Raw genomic sequence first — 25,996 nt, 5'->3', positions numbered from 1 at the left:
TGCTGATGATAGTTTCTGTGTTGGAATACGGGTAGCTTTATATCCTCATAGGCCGTGATCTGTTGCATGTTTCTCTTTCAGAAGTGAACGTATAAAAAGCTCATGAAAATACTGTTGCTAGCATAGCCATTTGTCGCAATATTTAGCAACTTTTCAGAAAAAAAAGATTGGTGATCTGCCAGAAAACTGAAATCGGTGCACCCCAAAATATTACTGGTAAATACTGCAAAGACGTTTTTCCATTATCATGATAACCCTGCCACTACCCCTGAGCTATGGCCTGTATGGACAGAAGACACTATGCCATGAATAGGGGAACTAAAAAGGAAGAGAAAGGTTCCCAAACCAACCTGTACATTGTCCAGCACCATGCCGGCCATCACCATCCCCATCCCAGCCAGCAGGTAGGGGAAGAGCACCTGGAGACAGATCGCAATGGCTGACTCCTCCTCCACTTTGGGCCTCTCCTCTGGCAGCTTTTTAGGGGACGGCTGGAGAAGTTGCGGTGATATGAGGTCATCTTGTGCATCTAGGATGTCTTGAAGATGGGCAGTGGGACTCTTCTTATTGGATCGGGACTTTTTGTTCTTCTTCCTTTGCCGGGCCTGTTGTGGTTTATCATCACCAGGCATGGCGGCTGCAGCAGTTCTGACCAGACAGGTTGGCTTGATTTAATCTAAAGGATACAGTGAGATGTCAGAGCTTGGGACAATGTTTTTTTTTATTTTTTTTTTTTATTTAAGTGTCCCTCAGTCTGCTAATCTTAATTGTTAAAAACCTTTTGGACACAACTATCTGCATTTTCAGCTCGTTCTTACTAAGGTTCCCAATAGAAGCATATAAACATGTCTACAGTCTAAAGCAGAGGTGTCTAAATTTTTCACCATGGAGGTTCATAAACTGCATTTTTCATTAAAATTGCAAAAAATACTTAACCTTTTCTTTTTTTTTACCTGCTCAACAATAAACCAAACACACATTATTTTGTAGAAAAAGTCAAATGTCTTGAGAAGAGGCACCTGTAAATCATTGTAGATTAAAAACATAGACAGTTTATTTTGTTCTTTTTTAATGCATAAACAATATTCAAAATTTTTCTGTTGAGTTTGGCTTTTTTCTAGATTTTGTGTGCATAATTGCATGAACAAGAACAAGACATGGCTCACTTTATTTTACCAAATGTCATAACTCACATCTGTTATTAAGTAAAAGTCACTGGATTTTTTCAGCCCTGTTTAATTCAAATCAAACTTACTATTAATTTAAATCAAACATAGCATGGCTAATAAAAGGATATTTATTTCATTCATCTAGATTTTTTATTTGTGGATGTCGAATCAATGAAGCTTTAACATTTTTTTTAATATGTATCTACATCCATCGCCTGACCTAAAAAACCAAATTTATGCCATTCCTGATCAGTGATTGATGGTGTTTTCACACTGCATCGTCCAGTAGACTCAGTTTGATTGAGGACCAATACAGCAACATTTGTTACTTTTTCAGTTGGTGCGGTTCACTTTCACACTGCACTGAGTCAAATGAAGCAAACTAAGTGAAAAACCTGTTCCTCTTCTCGCCTTTGGTAGCGCTGCACCATTTCTCCTTTGATATAAATCACTGGTTTGGATATTGCCTATTAGCCACTAAAGCTAGCAATGCTCCTGCAAGCGCCGCTCCTACGCCTTGAGTGATGTCCACAAAACCAGACTGTTCTAATGCGGGATGAGCAGAAATCTGTCACAGAAATGGTTGTGGGGCAACATCTTAGGTTTCTGTCAGTTTGGTTTACGTCAGTTCTGTCGAGAAGCAACAGAGGACTAAACAAATTTCTCTTTTAAATTGGTCAGAAATTTTATTTTACGTAATTGCCCTTGTTAAAATGAGTTTGTTCAAATTTAACAAACCATTGCTCCTATAGTTTATCAAATATTTCACCCTATATGTTGATTGTTATGAATATTATACAAACGAAGCAATTAGTCCAGTTTTTGTAGTTTATTAAAGGTTTAAAAATTACAGCGGCTGCAGTGTGCCACAGCGGCCGCAACATTTTTTAAGAAGTTTTTATTGTTTGTATGTACATTGCCTGTGACTGTTGCTGGTGAGGAGAGAATTTTCAGTAAAGGAGATAAACTAATGGAGGTCAACTATGTCTCAAGATTGGCTTTATTGCCATGTTACCCACTGAAAGTCATTTGGGTAGAAAGACTTGGAATGAATTATAAATCCATTCATGTAAAGCATCTAAATGAACCATCAAAACGACTGAAACAATGTCATATGGGCTAAAAAAAGGAGACCATAATCCAGAACTCCACATCTGGAAAAACACAGCCTATCAGCACAAAGAGCTGGAACCAACTTTCAGGCACGAGATCGTTTTGCAGTTTAAGGACAAGACCTTTGACTAACCTGTTAGGAGGAAAACAGCTTCAAACTAGATCATATTAGAAAAGTAAACCAATAAATTGTTCAGATATTGAAACTGGCTAATTTTGTCTTGACTGGCAGACTGAAGATCAACAACCCAAATACTGAAAAAACTGATATATTTGTTGATTTATGAAATCTATCAAACTTAAAAGCTCTGGATATTTTTGGTCCATGAGTGTGTTGACTAATATCAGGGACTTTTTTTAGTTTAAAGAATAAAATAAAGTTTAGGGAGATATGCTTTTAACGTATAAATTGCAATTCTTTCGGTTTCGATTGGATTAAAAAACTACTCTTCCATTATCAAAATAACCATTTGTCTTTTATGACGTAAAATCACTTCAAAATGGTCAAAATCAGAATCAGGTAGATCAGATGATCTTCAGTAAAATAAAAAAATAAAAAATCAGCGCCTGCCAAATCAGCTTTCAGGCAGAAAGAGGCCGATCCGTGCAATTTTTCTGATTAGGACCTCATCCTGATTGAGATGTTGTCTCAGACCATTATGATATAATATCTGTGCATGAATACATGAAAACATCAATGAAAAAAAATTCCTCCACCATGAAGATGGATTCTAACAAACAGAACACTTTGTACATGACTTCCTCAATTTAATTATAAACAAATGTTTTACAATACCGATTTAACACCTAAATTTGCAGTACTTGTGTTGAATTGAAACCTGGTAAAAGTGCGTTAATGTTCCTAATGCCAGATTTATTCATCGTTGAAGAGGCAATAAAAAGGCGGAATAAAAACAGCAATACACACACACATCCACACGAGGTCGCAGCACCTCCCGCGGTATCCCGAAAACTCCTGTAACACCGCGAAGCTTTGAAGATTTCCCTCCGTGAACGTTTTCTGTTTTCGCTCATTCCTTCACTGGAAGCTGCCATGTGTACATCCCATAATGCATCTGTCACGGTAACCACGGTTACACAGCCAGGCGCCCTCTGGTTGGAGCAGACGTGGTGGAGTGAAAATTTGTTCGACAACGTGTGGAATCAGCGATCTGTATGGCAAGCCAATTTATCATATAACAACATGTTTATTTCTGTACTCTCCATCCATCCATCCATCCATCCATCCGTTTTCTAACACCTTTGTCCCTAGTGGGGTGCGGAGGGTTGCTGCTTCCTATATCCAGCTAACGTTCCGGGCAAGAGGCGGGTCACCCTGGACAGGTCGCCAGTCTGTCACATAGTACTCTTCATATAAACCTGTGCTTTTTAAATATAAAATGTAAACAGAATTTAAACAAAACAGAATCAACTTCTCTTGTAAAATTTAGGATACACGTTTCTATTTGTTTCACAACTGCAGCTATTTTTACTTTTAACTTTTTGTTATAGTATTTGTGTTGTGTGCATTTTGGTGTGTTTTGTTGCAGGTACACTCTGAGTTTCTCCACTGTTGGGACAAACCATTTTAAATGTCCCATATAAAAACCTGAAATATAATTTAAAATATCAAGAGTAGTATTCAGCACAAATAGGCATGTCTATTCATATTATAACTTCTTAGAAACATTTACAAATGGAATAATTACTGTCACTTCTAATTCAGAAAAGTATGTTTTAATCAACTGATGCAACTGCATTCTAAAATTCTGAATGTTATTTTTGTAATAAATCAGTTGAGCCCTAAACTACACCCAAGATGCATCTTGCAGGGACTATGGTTGGTTTAAAGAAAACTGCCATGTAGGTTGATGCAACTGAAATAAAGATAACTAATATAAATCTATATATTCTGGCATATGCAGATATGTGTTACCTTTATTTTAATTATTCAATCTTGTTTTTATGCATACATCTGGAGGTTAAAGCCTAATGCACATAATTGACCAAAGTAATTTTCCTAGTGCAATTAATAAAAAAATAAATAAATTAGGACAAACTTTGATATCTTAAGTTTTAAGATATCAACAATATCTTTACCTATTACATGCTAAAATAGTTAGACTTTTTAAGGACATCTTATTTTCTCCACAAACCAATCATAACACTTAAATATCAACTAGATAGATTTAATTTGCGTCTGTACACCAAGATTAATTCTACAACGAATATAGTATGCTGCAAAAAATACTACGGCAATACAAGGATGGTTTTATTATGTACTCTAATGGATTACCGTATAGGAATGTCCTGCCAAAGACGGGCTTCGACTAAACAGTTCAAATCCAAGAACGTACGTGCACCTCGACCACAATGAGAAAACAAACATTTTAAAATGCCAACACCGTTTTAAATGAGAGCACCTATATGTCTATAGTAAAGAACTGTGAAGTAGAATAAAAGAAAATTAATGGTTTCCTACAGTGTTTACAAAATTATCTAATAGTAAGCTTTACATATGCATTCAGACTCCAAAAATAAAATCCAGTGTAGCTAATTTACGTCAGAATGTTTGGTGTAATTTATTCTTAGGGTTAATCTAGTTGTTGTGAATAAGAACAAGTATCATCATGAAGAAGATGATATTGGGAAAGTTTAAAGCAGTATTCACTCAATCACCTGAAAATATGAAAAGATTATGGAAAAACCAGGCTGGGCAGGAAGAGACTAAACTCTGGACATGTAGCAAACATTTCCTGTTTGCTACATGCCATGTGGAGGACACAGCAAACAGGTTTAAGAGGATGCTTGGTCAAAATGGAACTTGGTTAACATGTAAAATGCTATGAGATGGAGTCCTGACAACATCAAGCTTGGGGGGAAACAACCTACATAAAGGTAAAAATAAAGGTAATTTATTTATATAGCACATTTTCAGCAACAAGGCAATGCAAAGTGATTTACAGGAATAAAAAGGAAATGCAAACAAAATAACAAACCAAAGGAAAGAGCAAAAAAAAAAAAAGAGAAAATGAATCTGAAGTATGTAAACCAAGTGCTCCTGTTCAGGGTTGCTAAGTATCCTCTGGTCTAATTCCATTTCTGGGTTGGAAGAACAGGAGTCCAAAAAGTAGTCTAGATCCAAAAGTGTCATCTGGGCTTCTGGTCTCTGCTTCTAAATAGTGAGTATTCTACAGTTTCTGAAAAAATAAGCTAAAGAGTGACTAATCTAATTCCTTTTCTGGGTTAAAAGTGAGTTGTCACAGTTTCTAACAAGTAGTAGTATAAAAAGTAACTAAGTACATAGTGACTGTTCCTGTATTTCTGGATTCTAAGTTTGTTGTCATTCTAATTCTAATTCCTTTTCTGGGCTGTAGCAGTATGAGTCTCTCTGCATAAAAGTCATCTAGGAAGTATCATGTTGATCTAAATCGTGAGTACTCCACAATTTCCAATATTACTAATAAACTAAAATAATCCTTTTCTGGGTTAAATAGTGAGTACTCCACAGTTTCTAAAAGGTAAACTAGTAAAAGAGTGACTAATAAATTAAGTCTCTGGATTCCAAGTTTGTTCTAATTCCATCTGAGTACTCCACAGTTTCTAATAAAATAAAATAAAAAAAGAGGACAGGACACATTAGGGCAAATGGCAACATTCAGACAAAACAAAGGGCAAAACAAAGACATGAGTGAAGGCGGTGACTTAAGACCCCTTTTTTTTCAATAGTTTTAAGGTACTGCTTAGGGAAGGGATGTAAAACTCATTTTAAGTTTGGGTCACATCAAGATCATGAATGTAAAACGGCCAATTATGGCAGAATGAATTTCTAAAACTGCCAGTTAACAAACTAGCTTTCTCTGCTTAAGATGAAATTAAATAACATTCAATATCTTTTCACATTGATGTAATTTGCCACTAAACAGCAAAAAACAGCTTTAGTTTGAGTGAGAAAGTAATATTTAAGCTTTAAAGTTACATTTACATGTCCTTCTAGACTGCAGCTAATTTAAACTCCTGCTCTGCTAGTCAGTCGCTCTTTGAGTCGGCTTTTTGTTGGAACCAAAACGCACAGAATTGCGCAACACCTCGTTGAAACAAAAATTACTGAGATTATTCTTTTATTGGGACATTACTTTGAACACGTTTTGTTGATTTTTTTTTTCTAATAAAGTTACAAACGTTTTGGATCTCAGTGAATATTTTGATAAGCATGCCAGAGGAGGACGTGCTGGTCTCAGCCTCCTGGCGGCGTTCAGTTTGCTGCCTACTGCCAAGGTCGACTCAAAACCTTCCCACGACCGACGTATTGTGGGCGACGTATTCTAGAGTATAGAGGGCCGCACAAAACCTTATGGTGGGTCTTGACTTTGACACATGTGGTTTAGGATAACCAAGTGGTGACACTGCTGTCACTTTAAGCATATGGACTGTTTTGGCACACATTTATAGTGACATATACAGCCTTATTGTGAACCCTTGTGATTGAGTTCTGTGTTGGTCTGTAGAAACCACTGACCTTATCGGCAGGAACTGCAATGATTGAATTCTCCAATGACATTTTTTCATGTAGTATTGTACATTACCTAACCCTGCTTGCTTCAGTGATACTGCTCTCAGACTGTAGCCCAATGTTCACTCAACATGCGTTCAACAACTCATGGCTTAAACTTTCACAACTTTCATGGCTTAAACACTGGTAAAAATCGAGGATAAACCTCTGAACACAGAAATCCGTCATACAGTTTTCCTTTAGCTGGAGCTGTTCTGCTGTTATTGATCAGTCCTACCGTTTGTCTTCAGCCTTAGCTTGTCCAACGGAGTCCGTGCACCGCCGAAGTATGTCCAAGCTCCCAGAAATAACTCTCCTATGTTGTGTGTGTGTTTCTGTATCTAAATTAAGGCTATCTGATTTTCTCATATATGTTTGTATGGTAGGCCCTTGGTGTGTGCATGGGCAGCATATGAGGCAGAGTGCATGCATCATAGGGCACAGTCTTAAATTACATGGGATTAGCAGATAAGGTTATCCCCCGGCCCTGCTGTCTCCTTCCATCTCGTATGCAGGCTGATGGCAGCAGGCAGCTGGAACACTTCACTCTTTTATCCATTAAAACTTTAGGACAAAGAGTAGATTGCTTGGAATTTGAAAAAGGGACATAATTATCTTGCATGAATAATGATCACTCCATCTGGCATAGTGAAATACCTTATTTTCAGGTAGATAAAGTTTGGCAAGTTACCCTGGCAATCGGCTTCCTACACAACTCTTCCCCCTTCACTGCTTCATCTGGATTTTCCTCCGTTGAAATGGATTTCTGCGGAAGAATTTCTAATCTCTCCAATCAGCAAAAAAAAGGAGAAGTTGGGTACTGTATTTTCCGCACTATAAGGTGCACTGGATTATAAGGCACACCTTCAATGAATGGCCTATTTTAAAACTTTGTTCATATATAAGGTGCACCGCATTATAAGGCACATAGAATAGATGCTACAGTAGAGGCTGGAGTTACATTATGCATCCACTAGATGGAGCTGTACTAAAGTGAATGTCAACAAAACAGTCCGACTCCGGTCGGTGAGGAGAGCCTTCCACGACTGGGCCGGGGTATGGGGGGGACGATGGTCACCCTTATCCGTCCGTGCACAGCATGTTGGTGGTGAACGTGGTGCTAAATGACCTGCAGACGACCTGATTATAGACGGTCGGTAGGTAGATAGGCCAGTCAAACTTTATTAATAGATTACAAACCAACGTTCTGACAACTATCCCAGCATGCACTGCGTGCTTCTTCTTCTAAGGGCGAAAATGAAGTCGGCGGCTGCTTACCGTAGTTGCTAGACCTGTTGTGGCTCAATATTGGTCCATAAGGCGCACTGTCGGCTTTTGAGGAAATTGAAGGTTTTTAGGTGCGCCTTATAGTGCGGAAAATACGGTAGTCTGCCTTTCAGTAGAGGAAGTGAACGAAGCCATCCAGTCTGTGTTAACCACTCGTCCAAATATTGAATTAACATTTAAAACCAACTCGTTTGGCTCCGCTCTTCTCCCGTTCAATGGGGAATACTTGTTTCCGGTAAGCTTTATAGCATCGAACTGGTGCATTGCATACATCACAGGAAAACATCCGCGACTGCGTAGCATTTCAAACTTCAACAAAGCCCTCGCCTCCAGGAAACAGTCGTTTCTACGGGGCTCCCTCAGTGTGGATAAGCCTGGTGGCCAGCCTTATTACAGCGCCCCTCACCATTTTAATGTTTACCTTTGATAAGACTTTATAGCAGATATTGTTAATAATGTCTTCCAATAACACATGCAATCCTGTCAACTTTAAAGATTTTTTTTAACACAAAGACATGGTGGATGACAGCTGGATGACCCTACCATCTCTATGGTAAGTTTTCTGGTTGTAAGTCTAATTTCTCAATAGCCAAAGCCCCAGACTCGCTGTAGAAGCGATTTTACCAGGCTACCGGTAAATGCTTGTCTATTCGTTTCAAGACGTTTTCTCTTTGTGACATTGGTATAGGGACAAAAACACAAAATGGTGTGCTGAGTTAGCTTTCTGCCATGCATGGTGCTTTACATGTAGGCCGAAAGTGCATCTCCAGTACAAGAACCAAACATGGCGAAGCAGCATTCAGCTTCTATGCATCACAAATCTAGAACAAATGTAAAACTGCCAAAGCCACTGAGTTCCTCTAAATCTAGACTAAAAACCTTCATGTTTAGAGTTGCCTTTGTACCATAATAAATGAAACACCAACATTTTGAATGGAATGTTTCGATAGTTGATTTTTGTGTTTTTATGATGTAAAGCACTTTGAATTATCTTGTTGCTGAAATATGCTACACAAATAAAATTATATTTTATTGAGAGCGCAGTCCTCTACATGTTGCTATCCAAAAGTTTAGATTCCTTTTACAAGGATATCCTTGTAAAAGGAACAGTCACATGTCAGTTTCACTTACTAGCAATGCGTAATTCCACCACTAGATGTCAGCATAGCTTAAATAGTATCTGGAACAGACGTCAGAGTTCAAATAAAGCCTTTGCTTTTCTAGGCTCGCTACTCACTGCCACAGTCAAAACAAAGAAGCTTTTAGAAACACACACATCCTGTTGGACATGGTCAGCAAGACGAGTTGTTTTTCAAGTTGTTTGAGGTATAAAAAAAATAAATAAAAATAAAATCAGGCGTTGCAGCCAGTAACTACGATGGCCTGTCTGGTACAGGCTATAAGTCTGGCTCATATTTACTTTAGGTTTATAGTAACATGAGCCATGCTGTAGTTAGAGAATCCCTCATCTGTCATTGTGAAGTTGGAAAGCTCCTGGAGCTTATAAAGATCCGCTATAAAGTCCCATAACGTTGACTTTTCAGCTCCTATCGCCTATAATCAAAACCAGGACAGGCTGCGTTAGCCTATAGATCCTGTGTTGTGTGTGAGTCTAAGTGGTTTTCTTTATCCACAGTATAAAATTTGTGGGTTTCCTTGGCCACAGATTATAATGGCCGGGTTAGATTTGGCATTTTCTGCGCCTGAAATAATCTTTTCTTTCAAACACAATGCAGAAGGCATGCTTGGACAAACACACTAGAAAAAAAAACACTTTTATATCTGCTGTTACAAGAAAACTAAGTTTCACCTACGAGAAAAATAAATAAATAAATAAAGAGATTATAGGGAAGCTCTGATGTAAGGTAAAGATTTCAGGATAAAATGAACATTAGGGGGCTAGTATTACTGTTGAACTGGAAAGCAAAAACACAGAATGGCAGGCTGCCACCTGGAAAGGCAAACAGTCAAAGACTAAGACGTATCAGCAGACAGGTCCAACCAGCTGAGCAGCAGACTTAACACAAAAGGAAAAACAATATTGTTGCTAATAAGTTTTGTACTTAAAATTACACTAATCAGTCTTTAGAATCTGAACAGAGAATCACTTCAACAGTTTTAACATTGGGTCAAAAACTGGGGCTTGGTCAGGTTAGAGAAAAGACTTTAAGTAGCCTCATCAGCTTCACTTCACCAGTAAACTGTGATAACGTGCAGATTATTTATGTAAAGTTTTCTGGGAAGGCTTTCTACATGGATTATTTTTATGGAAATTTCTGACCATTCTTCCAGAAGAACATTTATAAGGTCAGACACTGACGTGGGACAACAAATTCACTCATCCATGTTTTTATGGATGGACTTTTATGGAGTTTGTTTTGTCTGCTGTAGTACAGCCATGTTGGAAGAGTAATGGGCCTTCCACAAAAAACAGTCATCCTTATCAATTAATGAAGTTTATTTGCAAAGCACATTTCAGCAACAGCAATTCAAGGTGCTTTACGAAGTGAAAACATAAAAAAAACCCATCATAAACAAATCATACAATCAACAGCTGTGAAAACCAATAACAGACTTTTGTCAATTGCCGTCGTTAAAATCAATACATGTCAAATATGCTGGTCAATGTTCCATTTATCATTCAACAAATGACAAGCCTTAATTTAATAGAACTCAGTGTTTCAGCTGTTTTGAAGTTTTCTGAAAGTTTGTTCCAGATTTGTAGTGCATAGAAACTGAATACTACTTATCCATGTTTGGTTCTGGTTCTGGGGGTGCAGAGCAGAACCAGAAGACCTGAGGGGTCTTGAAGGTTGATACAATAACAGATCTTTAAGCCGTTCAGTGATTCATAAACTAGCAAAGTATTTTAAAGTCTATTCTCTGAGTGGAAGAACTTCACATATGGGTGATGTTCTCTATCTTCCTGGTTTTAGTCAAAACCCCAGCAGCAATGTTCTGGATCTGTTGCTGATGGACCATTGATTGCAGTAATCAATGCGACTAAAGATAAACGCATGGGTGAGTTTTTCTAGATCTTGCTGAGTCATTAGTCCTCTACTCCTATAAATGTTCTTCAGGTGATAGAAGGCTGATTTTGTAGCTGTCTTTATGTAGCTCTGAAGGTTCAGGTCTTACATGTTTTTTTAAACTGAAAGACAAACACAGCATGTTACATCAAATCCTTACATCAACCCTGTCGGAATAAATCAACTCATGTCGAGGTCGTCCTATACAGTGCAAACTAATTTGGTTCTCCAGCTGTTTTATATTTGTTCTTTTACGAGTGTAGTGGAAATATTTCATAGATGGAGAATTTCACTACATGAAATAAATGCAAACCTTTAACTAAGTCATATATAGTAATCGGTACAGTAAACAGTGTAACATTTCAAACTGACCAATCTAGGATAATAGGACCAACATGACATCATTCATATTTTCCTTTTTGCTTATTTTTATGTTCAAAGGCAGAAAGTTAAACTGGTTTCCTTCCTGACAGAATAGTTTTATTCAATCGACAAGTTTTTTCTTGGAAGAGCAGTACTTTCTTGCCAATCAATCTTAAAATCCAGTATGGCTCTTTTGCTTCTAAAACATGGTGATGTCTACAACAATAACCTATGTATTTGTACTGTTATCACAGTCTTCATCTAAAAACATCCTACTATGTGTCAGTAAACTATTTTTTACAGTTTCCATAAATTTCACAGAAATATGTTTTTCATGTCGTTTCTTACAGTGACCCACCTCTTAACTGAATAAGCAAATCACCAGTTTTCAACCTTAAAAGTGGAACCCAGTTACCTTAAATCTGAAGTCATTCCCTGATTCCTGATCAAACTGCAAGGTTAATGGAGGACAGTTTGCAATGACGTTACATAAGGGCCCCATTTATTTGTCAATCTCAGACCAAGCGGTCAGTTGCCAACTGTTTGACAATAATGCAGAAGCACGCAAATGTCATCGTTAACTTCCACTGGAAAATAAGGCACATCAAAATTTGTTTATGTGTTCCTCCATCTTTAAAGCATTTGATTTTCACAAACATATTTGCAAAATCATTATTAAAAAAGAAGACTCTGTGCTTCCACAGTTTGTTGTTAATTGCTCAAATCGGCCTCAGAGCACAAGCAAAAACTGTTGTAAAGATGAAACTAAAAAGATTGTGCATTATTCACAGCAAAACGACTTCTGTATGATCATAGGCTGAAAGGTCACTCAGAGAAGAAGCCATGACTCAAAAAGCAACAGCTAGATTACTAGTTTGAAAAATGCTCTCTGGGATAAATACCTGACTTCTAGAAACATCGCATTTGGTCTGCGTAAACTAAAATTGTTAGTAGTTCCATTAGAGGACAAAGGGAGAAACCTGAGAACATCATCTGAATTGTAAAGTAAGGGGAGGCTAGAATAATGTTGTGTGGGCGTTTTGCAGAAGGAAGGACTGGTGCACTTCTCTAATTCAAGATATTAGCCATGGAGTTGAAGCCTATTTGGTCTATTTAGTCCTCCAAATAGGTAATGATCCAATTCAAACCACTCATTTACTAAAAGTGGCTTATGAACAACAATGTTTTGGAGCAATGATGACAAAGTCCAGATCTCAAAATGCAGAACTAAACAGATGTCTGAGCAAGGCAGGCTGTAACCAAGATGACGCTGTAGTTCTGTTGGGAGGATTGGGCCAGGAACTTTGAAAAGCTTATAGAGGGAGTCATATAGTTCAAAAGTCAAATCAGAAACAACTGAAATATTTTGGAATGAAAAAAGGAAAAGTAAAATAAATCATTTTATGTTTCCTAAAATACAGGAAATACATAATAAAGGAAAAGCTGAAGTTAGGCAGTAAAAAAAGTGTAAAGTCGCTCAGTAAAAGTAAATATGTGGCTTCAGTTTTCTTTGTTTTGTATTTACTTCCTTGTGACCACATGAAGGAAGAAAAAAGAAGTACTGCTCCTCTGGAAAGGAAGTTTCTCGGTTTCTTGTTGCTTGTATGTTAGGTGCAGTGGATGTTAGGTAACTGTGGCCTTGTGTAGGGAAATCATCATGGAAACTTGTACTGCAGCTATAAATAAATTCTCCTGCACTCTGTTGCCAGCCACACTGTCAGTCCCAGCTAGACGTATAGTACCATGTTCTAGCTGCTATTTTAACTATCTACTTGTCTGTCTGCATATTTGTCTGCCTTTCAGCGGATGAACATGTGGCTCTTCCACTCAGTGGTTGCACAGTTTGCATCCAGAATCATTTTACAGGAGAGGCACATTGCGGTTCATGTGGGCTGATGCAGTATAGATTGCCAAACATCATGTGGACGACACATTTTAAGGTTTACTTTGGGGCACCTGTTGTAGCTCACATTGATGGCCTTGTGCCACTACCGATTCACCCACTTTATCAGGGCCCAGCTGACCCAGTACAAACATACACAAAGTGAAAAGTGAAGATGCTAGAGAAACCTAAAAAGTATATTTATTAACCAAAACACTGTTTCATTATCCTCATTACCCCATAGCAACAAGAATAACAGACTAACTGCTATTCCCATCATTCCCATCATTAAAAGTTTGATTTTACCCAATCACTAACATTTGGCCGTGACATACGTGATGCGTCAGCTCGATGATGCTTGCTGGAAATTGAGTGAGCTGTAAACAATCCCATGGGGAGTAGCGCCACGACATCTTTGCCAGCAATAAGCTACATTCCTCCTGCTCCAACTTTAATTACTCAATATTTGGAAGCGTGGTCAACACAGACTGAACGGCTTCCTCAGCTGCCATTACTAAAACTACAGGCAGACTGCAATTCTAAAAAATCAATGTGAGTCATTCACAACTTCTTCTGTTTGCTGTTTGGCCCAGAGAAATCCAGGTCTATGGAATAAATGCCAGTCATAGCAATGAAAGGAGATGGGAATGGAGTGAACCTGCGTAGGAAGGCAGTGGCCAGGATTCTACCTCCACTTTCCTCAGTGAGACTTTCCTCCGCTCCTCATAGGTGAACCAATCTCAGGTCAAAGCACATTCATAGTCCATCCTTCAATTAAAGTTCTGGAAATACTCTCACTTCCATACCTTCCATACATCATCTCTAAGATCCATGCCACATTGTGGGGGAAACTTAAAGTTGCATAGATTCAGGATTTAGTCGTGATCCATATTCCCTGACATCATCTATGTTCCAAACATCCAATAATGATGTTTGGAACATAGATGAAACTTTAACCTTAAGGCTTCCTCACAACGATCATCAAACTTGTCACTTTCACTTTCTTACCTGTTCAATTAGTGATGTTTTTAAAACAATCAAAAAATGTGTTCAGACTGAACCTTTATTGCTCCAGAGTGTGACTGATGATCAGAATCACACCAACATGCTCAGGTTGTGTCATAGATATCCAGCTGTCACATGCTACCAGGATGTGGGCCCTGCCGGCAGCATCCAGTATGTAGTGTATGTGCATATGCAAGCACAGTGACCATGAGCGTCGGCTTTCACTAAACGGCTTCAGATGGAATATGTGTTGATGTGTTGCTGTCGAGGTTCAGCGCTAATAAAGTCACTTGTTGCATAATCATATGAAGCCTTACAGTGCAACTGCAGCTCATAAAAACAAGTTCTAGTAAGTTTTTTGTGCTTTTAATTTGTTTATCGACCTCAGATTTCTTATTCCCATAGAGGCTAAGGGATTAGGTGGTTTTTAGAACCTTGAAACAAGAAAGACCCGGGAACAAAAACAGCCTGGGGTGTATTTTTATGGAGTTTGGATGTTGACTTATAAGATTGTTTCTGTTAATTGTGTATTTAAAATGCAGAACAATGTTTTTTGTTTTTTTTCTTCAGTGTTACCTATTAAACACACTACATATACAGGTTAAGACAAATAATTTAGTTTAAATTAATCATTATACTTTTTATAGTTGTATTGTAATTTCCTTGTTTTGTATGTAATTTTTGTATTAATGATATTAATCAAATTTGTGTAGTTGAGTCATTCTAACCTTGTTTGTGTAATTGTTTGTTTTTACTCATTGTCTGGGTAAAAATTTTCAACTGTTGAAAAAGTGGAAAGTGTTTTTCTTTGGTAGCTCAGAATTTTCAAAATGTATTTTTAGGAAATTTCTGAGACTGATCTCAGTGATCTGAGTTTTTTTTTTCACAAATGTTTGACTTTTGGAGGTCAAAAATTTTCTAGAAAAGATAAGTATGTTTGGCAGAAATTCTTTGACAGACATTTTTTTTGCCAGAAATTTACTCCCCCATTCTGTTTTTCTACCTACAATGGAACTAATACGCCATTGTGAAATAAAAATATCAAATGAACACAATACTTTAAAAATTTAAGAAAATGAAGGTAAGGTAAGTTAACAGAAGGACATTTAGGTGATGGCAGCATGACCTCAGCTGAAAGTACTACAGCCAAACAGAACCAGACCAGATACGTCTTCTATGGAGAAAAAAAAACAAAACAGGAAATACATAAAGTTAAAAGTTTAAATAACAGCAAATAATGTAAATTGCAGATTAGCAGAAGAAGAAATTAAGGGCACAAACTAACAAACTGATTCACAATTTTTGACCGAGTATTTGGTTAAAATGATTCAATTCATTTTCCAACGTACATGTTTGGGTTGAAGAAATAATCCAGCATTATAGCTTCTCAACTTTAACATTATCACAGCCTCCAATGTTCATGTTGATTCATAGCATCTTGTTTTCTGTATGTATACCCAAATTTCTCCCCGGTAATATTTTTTGTTTTCATTTTCAAAACAAAATTACAATCCAGATATTAAGCAGCTCAATAATCCACCGTCTGTGACAAGGCTTAAAAGGGAGGACTGAACAGCTGAGGTCACAGGTTCAAACAGCAGAGCCAAAGTCTGCTGCTCAGCGCTTTCAGAGTTCATGTGGGGCATGGAGGTCATGAGGCTTCCACAGCGAGGCTTAAAGTGTCGGTGTGGTCTGGTCCGGTACATGAGAAGGATTAACTGACGGCATGAATGATGGCGTGGCTGTATCACTTGGATACACACACTGGGCGCTGACCTGGGAGGCCAAGTGGTCAGAGAGCTCTGCTGTAGCTTATTAACCAGGTGTTTGGAAATATTAGGTCAAACCAGTGGGTCGAGATAGAAACAGAAGGCAGAAGGTGGAAAATTAACACAGAGTCAGAGAAATCAAAGTCCATTCACCAGTAAACTTCATCTTTTTATTTTTGGAAAATAGTAGAATTGACAGAAATGATAAAATAGCATTAAAAACGCTAAGAGAACTATCAAGGCCTTCCATGACCTCTCTTAGGTGCTGATATATTTCTTATAGAATTCTATGAAATTCTAAATCAAATCTTTTATATTTATATCTGACATTTAGTCATTATTTAATAGTTTTCCAGAATAAATAAATAAATAAATAAACCAGTGGTGAGTTGTGTGAACTTTCAAAAATCCACTAATGAGTAAAACCAACCAATTATATCTCTACTAAATTCTCATGGCTTTGTAATTAAAGCAGTTATGACAAGTTCTGCCTGTAGGAGCCACCAATAAGTGTTGGGTTGTACGGCTAAAGAAGACCCAGTAGAGAAGAAGAGAATCTGGAGCAGAGTAAAGAAGAGGCCTTTGACTCTTCAGCATGTGCTGCTGGGACCGGATCAGCCTGGGAGGGTTAGCTGTACATAGGAAGTCATGCTGTTTGGTTTTGATGATTTCTTAGCAAGTGAAGACATTTTTTTCTGATGTGAAATCACTTCTTCACCATCAAAAGTTGATAGAACTGATTATCATCAGTGGACATACTGGTGCTTCTACATGCATTTAAATAATTCAGCTTTTCATTTTCCATAGTAATTTCACTCAGGTGCTTTTATTCTGTTCCCTTATTAATTTTGGGGGAGTTTATGTTATGTTTGTGAATGGAAGGAGACAGTGGAAGGACTTTTTTCCTGGAGCTGTGGTTTGCTACAGGAGAAAAGTTTCATATATTGAACTGTGTTAAAGCGTCTCTGTTCAGTGTAAAAATATCCAGTTCAGGTTTGATCAGTTCAAGTAATTTAGATTTTGTACAAGAGACCACCAATGAATATTCAAATAACTCTAGGTGGACTCTAAGGACTTATTTTGTGACCAATGAGCAGTAAAGGTGAAGCTAACTTTAGCATTGCTAGCAGCTCATAGTTAGCTAGTCTTGTCCATCATCCTGTCTAACTTACTGTTTCAACCAAGTACAAAAACTTTGCCACACAAATTATGCAAACCTGGTGTGGGCTTTTTAATGCTGTAGTTCAGGGCTAATGGGGAACTCTGAAGATGGTTATTGTTGTTAGCAGCTAACAGTTAGCCAGGCACTAAGTGTTCACAGATCAATAGCTGTTCTGTAATTTTTCTATTGTTTCTTTTCCACTAAATACCCAAAATAGCAGGTACTTATACTCAAACAATGTCAAAGTGTTCTGGCACCGGCTTTATCAGGATGTTCATACATTCCACACATTGTACAGTAAACTTTTTAACTAACTTCTAACCTCTGAATAAGACCAATTCAGTTCACTCAGTAGGACATTATCTATGAAAAAAAGACCAAATAATTACATTTAGTTGTTGAACATGCAGCAATTCCTCATCCTGAGCAGGCAACAAGAAGAAATGAGTGTTTAAAGAATAACTTGAATCAAAATTTTAAATGCCTTTTTTCCAAACTTATTATGATGTTGGGTCAAGACAAACAAGAAATAACTTTATCATTCTACTACAGAAGAAACTTGATGATTTTTACTTTGATGCATAGCTTTTTACAGACAAAAAAATATTCTATTTATAATTTTCTGACAAATATAATGTTCGGTCTTGCTTTTAATAGAAAATATCACCTCACTGCTGAACTGAGTGCCAAGAATGTTGTCACTCTTGTGCCCTAGGATACTTCAGAAAGGTTGATTACAAGCAGCAGTGGCCTTACATAATGAAGTGAGGAGAGTCTTTGATTCCACACAGACTCAGCTGCCTGCTGTGAGCAAAGGGAAGCAGCCCAGAGAACGGGGAAGGTTGTAAAATAAATAAAAACAATCCTTCCTGAAGCTGTGATCACTGAGGTCTTCCAAAACAGTGCAGCAGCTGTGCAGCAGTAAATGTTCATGTTGTTATGTTCTTGGAATGCCATCTTCGAGTCTAACTTGAAAACTTTAATATTACTACTTATGCCAGGTCTTCTTCTGTGCTGTAAATTTGTGAAGTGCCTCAGGGGTCTGTACAGAGGCCATTGTTCTCAACTGGAAAACTGTGAATATGTTTCTTGGTAATCCATTATGATAATAGTGGATGATAATAGTGGACATTCAATGTCACCACTATTATCATAAGCTATGAATCATGACTGAACAATGAAGATACCAGACAACAGCAATTGGTATATCCTCCCTCCTGAAGTTCCTAGGCACTGCCGTGTTGAGGAACTCCATCAGGGAGCCATAGAGAAACGTTGAATAGATGTCTCTGGAAATTTTATTGGCAGGTTCTGCACAGAGGACATCCAAGGCAAACTTTGCTGGCGGAACTATATACATTCTTTTCAGTCTGGTAACTGATTGGGATCCTAAGCTGAGGTGTTAATGGTGATGTTGGTAGTAACCAGTGGGTTGCAGGATCAAATCTCAGCTTTGTCTATCTTAGTTGCTGGCAAGACACTTCACTTGTCTTGATGGTCAGAGGGCTTGGTGGTTCCGGTACACTGCAATCTTGCTTCTGTCCAACTGTCCCAGAGCAGCTGTGGCTGCAGTGTAATAGCTTACCAACATCAGCGTGACTGAATGGGTGAATGATTAAATTTAGGATAAAGCGTTTTGGGGGTCCTCTAGATTTGATAAATGCTATACAAGTACAAGGCAATTATAAAAGGACTTGGAGGGACATCTAAAGATTCCACACCAACAATCATCTACCTCCATTACCCTGATTGAATGAGAAAAAGACATGGACTGGATGAATGGATAATCTTTATACTGATGATACTGACGTTTACCTGCCTCTGGTGATCTATTGAATGTTGTTTCTGTGAGGCTAGTAACATGGTCTCCAGGGATTTTGATGATTACACATCTCTAGTTTCCCCCCCAAGAAAATCCCCTTTCCTAATCAAACTCCAGGTTATTTTTTATAATGTTTTCACACAAATACTAAATACAATCCATGTTGCCATTTAAGCAATTAGACATTGTCAGATAAGTGTTATAAAAGTTTGATCAGTCCAAGTAATTTAGTTGTACCATAGATGATATCCACTGAAGAATAATCAAAACACTTAGGATCAATCTAAATACTTAATTTGTAACCAATGAGCAAAGCTAAAGTTAGGAGATGCTAACTTTAGCTTTGCCAGCAGCTCTTGATTAGCTTGTCTTGTCCATCACCCCCTCTGCCTTTCGCTGGCCCTTTGTTTGGGTTGAATAAAATATATCAAATGATAAATATGTTCAGAGAACTGTTAAGACACATCTGTTTTTGTAATGAAAAATTAATGCTCAACACTAAGATTGTCGTGCTTTTTCCTTTTGTGGATGTGTTTGCATTAAAAGTGTAACCTTGAAAAAAGCTTAGCTGTTCATGTGTTCTTTGTATATTTGGTAATCTGCTTGTTTGACTCCAGGCCTGAGTACACACAATGACGTGAATAAGTGTCAGTGAACTGCTTTTTATTTTCTGCAGTGACTCATACTTTGGAAAACCTTCAAAGTGAACATGCCTGGTGAGAGGAGGGAAAGAATGAGCCACAGTTAGTGAGTGAATGAAGGCAGAAAGACATTTCCTTGATTATTAAAATAGGAATACTATCAGATAAATCATGATATGAGCGATTGTTGATGGTGTTATCATCGGTCAAAGCCCCATCCTGACCCTTATTGCGTTGTTTAATGTCAAGAGTCATGGCCAAAAGTTTTTGGAACAAAAATTTGTAGATAATTTCACAAGTTTCAAATAGCAAACTAAAGAACAAATATTTAATTGCCTTGAAATGATTTATTAGCAAATATCTCAAATATTATAGTCAGATTTTTCACTTTAGCAGTAGACATGTTTCTCTTCTAATTTATATCAGTCAGGATTATATTTTTTAATTTGCTGAAAGACAGAATAATGATACATTTAACAATAGAACATTTTATTACTTTATTCAAATTCAGAAATTTACATCCACATAATTAACAATTATCTTTTATCCCAAAGCAACAAAGTAACAGAAGGCGGTACACTTTTTCATGTAAGGAGAAATACAATTCCATTACATTATTTAGGCAGCATAAAAAGTCAATAAAAGGTTAAGGAATCAGGAATGACAAGAAACCTGGCAGACACATGTCTAAAACTTTATTTTTAAATTTCAAACAAAAAATCTGAGAATGTAAAGTACTTGATTTATGAAGAAAGAAAAGTGAAATATGCTTTCCATAAGGTTAACGGGACATTTCACTGCTTTGGTTCAAAAATCCCTATTTGCCAAGAAGCTTTCAGAGCTCCAGCCTCAGGTAATCAATCACAGAAAGACCAAAAATATATACCAACCAAGGTATTCTATCAACATATAAAGCAGATATGCTTTGTAAACTTTATCACTTTACTTTATTACTTCATTAATACTTTATTTTGAGCATGGTAACACTTGCATTTCCAGTAACTAGAGAACGTAAATCTTGAATTTACACACTAAGACTGACTTTAATCGACCAGTTTGACATGCTGATAGAACCCAAATTAACACAAATTAGTGAAGTGAAAAGAAAAAAATACATACATATACTGTTTTGTGCACTTTTTACTAGAAGTGCATATTTTTGTATCAGTCAGATACCAAGTAAATACAAAGCCAATGTCACCAATATCAATACCAATTCTGATACTTGGTATTATCTAGGTTTGACAGATCTTCTGACCTTTAGGAGGTTTTGTGGTTTGTCCTTTAAATTATTTTTGTTGAAGCCTTGGATAGAATTTGGACAACGTTTATAGGTGTTAAAACAAATTTGTGTACATTTTTTATAAATAAAAATGTGGTCAATACCAAATTATTGGTATTGACCACACCAATAATTTGAGAGCAAATTATTGGTGTGGTCACATGTTTTATATCTCAGTGCTGATTTTCATTTTTTGTAAGCTGAAGAATCAAGCAATACATCAGGGGCAAGTCATTAAAAACAGTCTCGGTAGATTTTTGACTCAAACTTCTTCCATAAAAGGAATGTTGCTGTCAAATCTATTTTGACTGGGCTTTGCAAAAATCCAACCATTGCTGCCACTTTTAAAGCTGAACAAATGCATCATTCCTATAGTTAAACATGCAAGGTCAGAATATTTAACAATGCATTGAAATGTTTTATGTGCTTCCTCACTTTTAACCTTTTTTTTTTAATATTCAGGAAAAGAGTTCTAGTTTTGAAACCAACAAATGTCAACTTTGACAACCTCTTTGCTGTAAAAAGTGTATGTACCCCTTATTGACTTTATTCCCCAGGTGGGGAGCAGATGATGGCTGTGGTATCATGTTAGGACGTAGCGTAAAGTGTAAAGTTGAATTTGCGGTGGGCTGCACAAAACATGTGCAAACTCAGAGAGCTGGAGACGTTTCCAGTTGGGTGGGTCACCGTTTAGTCATTAACATGTCAAATCCAATGTGTTCCAGTTATTTCAAAAAGGAAACAACATCCATAATAACAATCTTTTTGGAAATGCTACCGTTTTGAGCCACACGTTCCAAGTTCAAGTTATACCATGCTTCATAAGTTTGAAGCATGTGGAAAAGTATTTTCCCCAAACTTTTTCTAATTTACCTTTTTTTTGTCATTTAAGTATTTCACATAATCAAACAGATTTTAACACACACACACTTATTTAAACAGATTTAAATAAGTAGTTTTGTCTGCTTATTTAGACAAAACTAAATAAGTAAGAAAAAAGTAACCTGGCCTTGTACAAAAAATAATTACCCCCCAATTAGACCACAAAGAAACTGATTATCCCAAAAGACATGTGATCAATGTCAATAGAAACTACGCCCAGTAGAATTTTGATAATTTCACTTAACTCCAATCCAGAACTGCAGGGCATTCTGGGGGATGTAGGCAGAGGAAAGGCTTCAACCTCTCAAGGTTCCAGCTAAGAAAGCTTTCTGACATCAACTAAATCACTCACTCACTGGTTAGCTAACAACAGCAGTTTCATGTTGCCACCAACTTACTCAGGCGTTCTTATCTCCCTGGAGGACCTTGCATTCTCAAGATGGATGCAAAGTGAATGTCTGCTGGACACATTTGCACACAGGTATATTTCAACAGAAATGGTCCCGTGCTCAGTGATGCACTGACTTGGACAGGAAGCAGCTTACATCCAACTTCTTGTGTCACCAAGCTGATAACATTGAGAGTCGGCAGTCACAAGGATGTGTAAGTGTCTGTGCAGCACAGAGAGTTGTGCTGTTGCTCCCCTGTTGGAGAAGAAACGAAGCTAGGGGCCCAACTAGCTCATCAAACTAGGCAGCATCAATTTAGATTTTTGGTAATGAAGGAATTTATCATGAAAAGTGGTAGAAATTTCAATGATCTGTAGACAAAATGCACACAGTACGCCTGAGTATGAGGGAACAGTTTAATTTTTTTGCCAGTGTTTCTGCTATTTAAAAAAAAAAGATTGGGGTGTAGCAAAAGGAGAAATGAGTACAACAGCTCAAGAATAAATTGTGGATAAAAGACAAAAGGTCATATAATTAGTTTGGTAGTATTTTGTATATTTATAACAAAAAATGATCAAAAATGATTTGTCTTGTCTGACAAGAATTGCTTAAATTGTGATACGCTTGCCCAGCTCCAATGGGAGCCACTGCTGCTAGGATCGAATAATCAGATATGAGGTTTATGGAGATATAAGTTTTTACTTGGAAAGCTTTCCACTGTTCTTCAGGTATATCACCATTGTAAACTATTTTATATATATATATATACAGGATCTGGTCTATTAAGATAGATATGATTATCAAAAACCTGCAAGTGTGATAAATAAGGAGAAACAGAAGAAATCTGTTAGGAAAAAAAGAAAGAAAGAAATGGTTCACAATAACATCCTCTGAAGTAAGGAGCAACCTGTGGATTAACGGATAGAGGAAGGATGGGAACTGTCCTACAGGCACATGCGGACACACACATCCCCATGCAAGTAAAGGCTCCACTCACACAGTCTGTTCTACCAGACGAAGCTGCTCTACGATGTGCTGGATGTGATTTTCCCATTGTGGTTGTTTTTAGCGTGATCTGGAATTGTTTTACTCAATGAATGGTTTCTCTTGGAAATGCATGGGACTACTCTGACATTCAAAACAGCCGAGGAAATTATTGGAAAACACACTCACACACATATGCACACACCAACACACACGCACACACCAACACACACACACACAGACAGGAACCACAGAAGAAACTAATGTTAACCAGGAAATGTGGGGCGATGACAGTTTCTGGAAAACACATTGTAGGACTGGCCATGTATTTTCTTACATAATTCTCCCACAGAACTATTGTGCATTGTAATCATAAAGCATCGCGGTAAGCAAGCGAGGAACGGGGCTTCACGGCTCTCTGACTCACTAGCTGCCTTCCTTTATTGACTTCTTGCAGGCGAGCAGACCTTCACACTTCTCTGCCAACTATTCCCTAATCACTTTAATAATTGGTCTGAGCCGTCAAGAATGGATAGTAAAACAGTCAACTCTCACTTTTTCGCTCTCTGATAGGATTGCATAAACATCCAAACACACACACCCACTGCCAAGCTATAAACAACTGTTGCCGTATGCGATTCTTTAAGCACACACACACGCTTGTGGCTCCTTTGCTGCTGGATTCGTAGCATGTGGTAGTGTTTAAAGCTCTGTCTTTAAGACGGAACTGAGAGCTCGCTGTGCGTGGATGTATGTGCGTGTGTATGTTTGTGTGAGGGTTCCTCCTCCTCCTCTTTAGTTCTTCTACCCTGAAGTCTTCGCAAAGGCTCAATTTCTGTACATTCCTGAGGAAAGGAGAAAGCAGATATCCCAGGAGGAGCCCTGTTTTATAACAAACACTATCCTGGGCCTCTATATTAAAAGCACCCGCTCCCAGTAAAAAGCTGGATAAACCCAGATGTAAGGAGCCCCTCACAACCTTGTCGACAAAGGATAATGTTGCTTTGAGGTATACTAGAGAGCATGGTTCAGAAATGTTGGTGATAAACTGATTTACACCCATTTATCATTTTGCTTGGGCTACAGTAGCTTGTAAAAGTACACATTTCTGTTGACTTAATTCATATTTTGTCATGTTGCAGGCAGAAAATTCAGGATTATCTTAGTACCCCTGTGTCCTTTGAACTACCTTTTGCTATAATAGCTGCATTTTCATAAATGTGCGCAAAATTTTCCTAATATTCTGCGAATGTTGAAAAGACAATTCTGCAATTGCGGTGTCTATATAAAATAGGAAATTAAATTATAACCACATACGCTTGTTCAAATGATGAATTGTTAAAAACCATGGTGGTGACTTGATGTTAACACTTAAAAATATTCATATTTCGCTCATCATTGGCTATCAGAGGAAACGCTGGTGTTTTGAGTTGTTGGTGCGTCAGCCTCCTTTTACTTGGGAGCTGTTTGCGGCATTTTTGTGGAAATAGGTGATTTTACAGAAGAGCTACAGATTCAACACTTTCAAATGACAGACTTAACTTTTGATGGACTGTGTGATGAAATGAGGCCTCTGGTGGAGCCACCTGCATATTGTCCAAGGAGACCACTGCATGTTGCTGTTTACACAAACTGGTGTTTAGCGATAAAACTGCTTGTTTGTGACATAAAATGATATACAATTGAAAAACCACCTCATTTCTAGCTAAAACAAAAAACCTTACAGTGAAAAACGTGAGTCTTAGCGTGACACTCAGGAGGAGCGCGGCAGATGTCACGGTTGGGCAGCAGGGACTCTTAAAATCGCACTTGGTGTGAGTGCGATCTTGCTGCACCACGCACGGGGTAAAAAGTTCATGGGGTCAAAATGACCCCATCTCTTAGGACTGCAGAAGGGTTAAGCAAATTTATTTTCATAATTCAAATATGCACAATTTTAAGGTCAATGGAAACACAGCTAATTACTGTCTTTAGGATAGACATGAAACATTTTTTACATATTATGGGATTGGACAGCATTTATTAGTCACTATAGCTAGTGACATTCATCTGCAGGCACCATTACTATGCATTGAGTCTTGTCAACAAAACAGTACAGTTTTAATGGAGGATAAGGATGAATCTGTCACAAAAATAGTCATGGCAGCCATATTTCTTATCTGATCCCCATAAATACGTATTAAAGCAGAGAAAACTGCTGATGTTGTGATAGCTAAAAGTATGTATTGCCCATAAACATAAATCTACAAGCAATTTGGTCTATTAATGGTCCATTATATATTACCAGTTTCCATCTCCGGACAGAAGACAAGCAATCGCATTGAATGATGATTTCTACAATAAATGTAAGCCAAAAGATTTTTTCTGGAATAATACACATTTTTGCTGTGGTCCCTGCAAGGCTGGTCGGAAACTTTTAATGAGACTTCTTATTGCTTTCCTCCAGCAAAGGCTTTCTTTTTGTCTCAATAGGGGTCAGATTTGTAAAGCACGCAAGTACTTTTCCTCTTGACAGACTGTTCCAACCAGTGTGTGGATCTCTGCAGCTCCTCTAGTTACCATGAGCATCTTGGCTGCTTCTCTGATCAGTGCTCCCCTTTCATAATGGGCACCTTTTGGCAGGCCTGAAACGGTAGGTGTCAAATACTCTTTCCAGTTTTTAATG

The 25,996-nt window shown here is 37.6% G+C and overlaps 1 protein-coding gene across 5 annotated transcripts in view; it reads right to left on the bottom strand.

Annotated features, from left to right (window-relative positions):
- The window catches only part of LOC103152775 (solute carrier family 41 member 3), a 32,133-nt gene extending 24,877 nt beyond the window's left edge, over positions 1-7,256 (bottom strand). For 2 of the 5 annotated variants that reach the window (XM_007573379.2, XM_016661370.1), the window contains exons 1-2: positions 3,215-3,446; positions 351-676 (exon numbers count right to left, since the gene is read on the bottom strand). In XM_007573379.2, coding sequence (XP_007573441.1) covers positions 351-632 — 282 coding nt within the window. In that variant the 5' untranslated portion in view covers positions 633-676; positions 3,215-3,446. Of the gene's footprint in view, positions 1-350; positions 677-3,210; positions 3,447-7,072 lie in introns of those variants that run through there. The other 3 variants (XM_016661368.1, XM_007573380.2, XM_016661369.1) reach the window with 3 other exon arrangements.
- Positions 7,257-25,996: the final 18,740 nt, after the last annotated feature.

This window comes from Poecilia formosa, unplaced genomic scaffold (assembly GCF_000485575.1).
Source record: "Poecilia formosa unplaced genomic scaffold, Poecilia_formosa-5.1.2 Scaffold327, whole genome shotgun sequence".
Classification (NCBI taxonomy): Eukaryota; Metazoa; Chordata; class Actinopteri; order Cyprinodontiformes; family Poeciliidae; genus Poecilia; species Poecilia formosa.
Note: the sequence above shows the minus strand (reverse complement) of the source record. Positions and strands in the feature narration are given on the sequence as shown.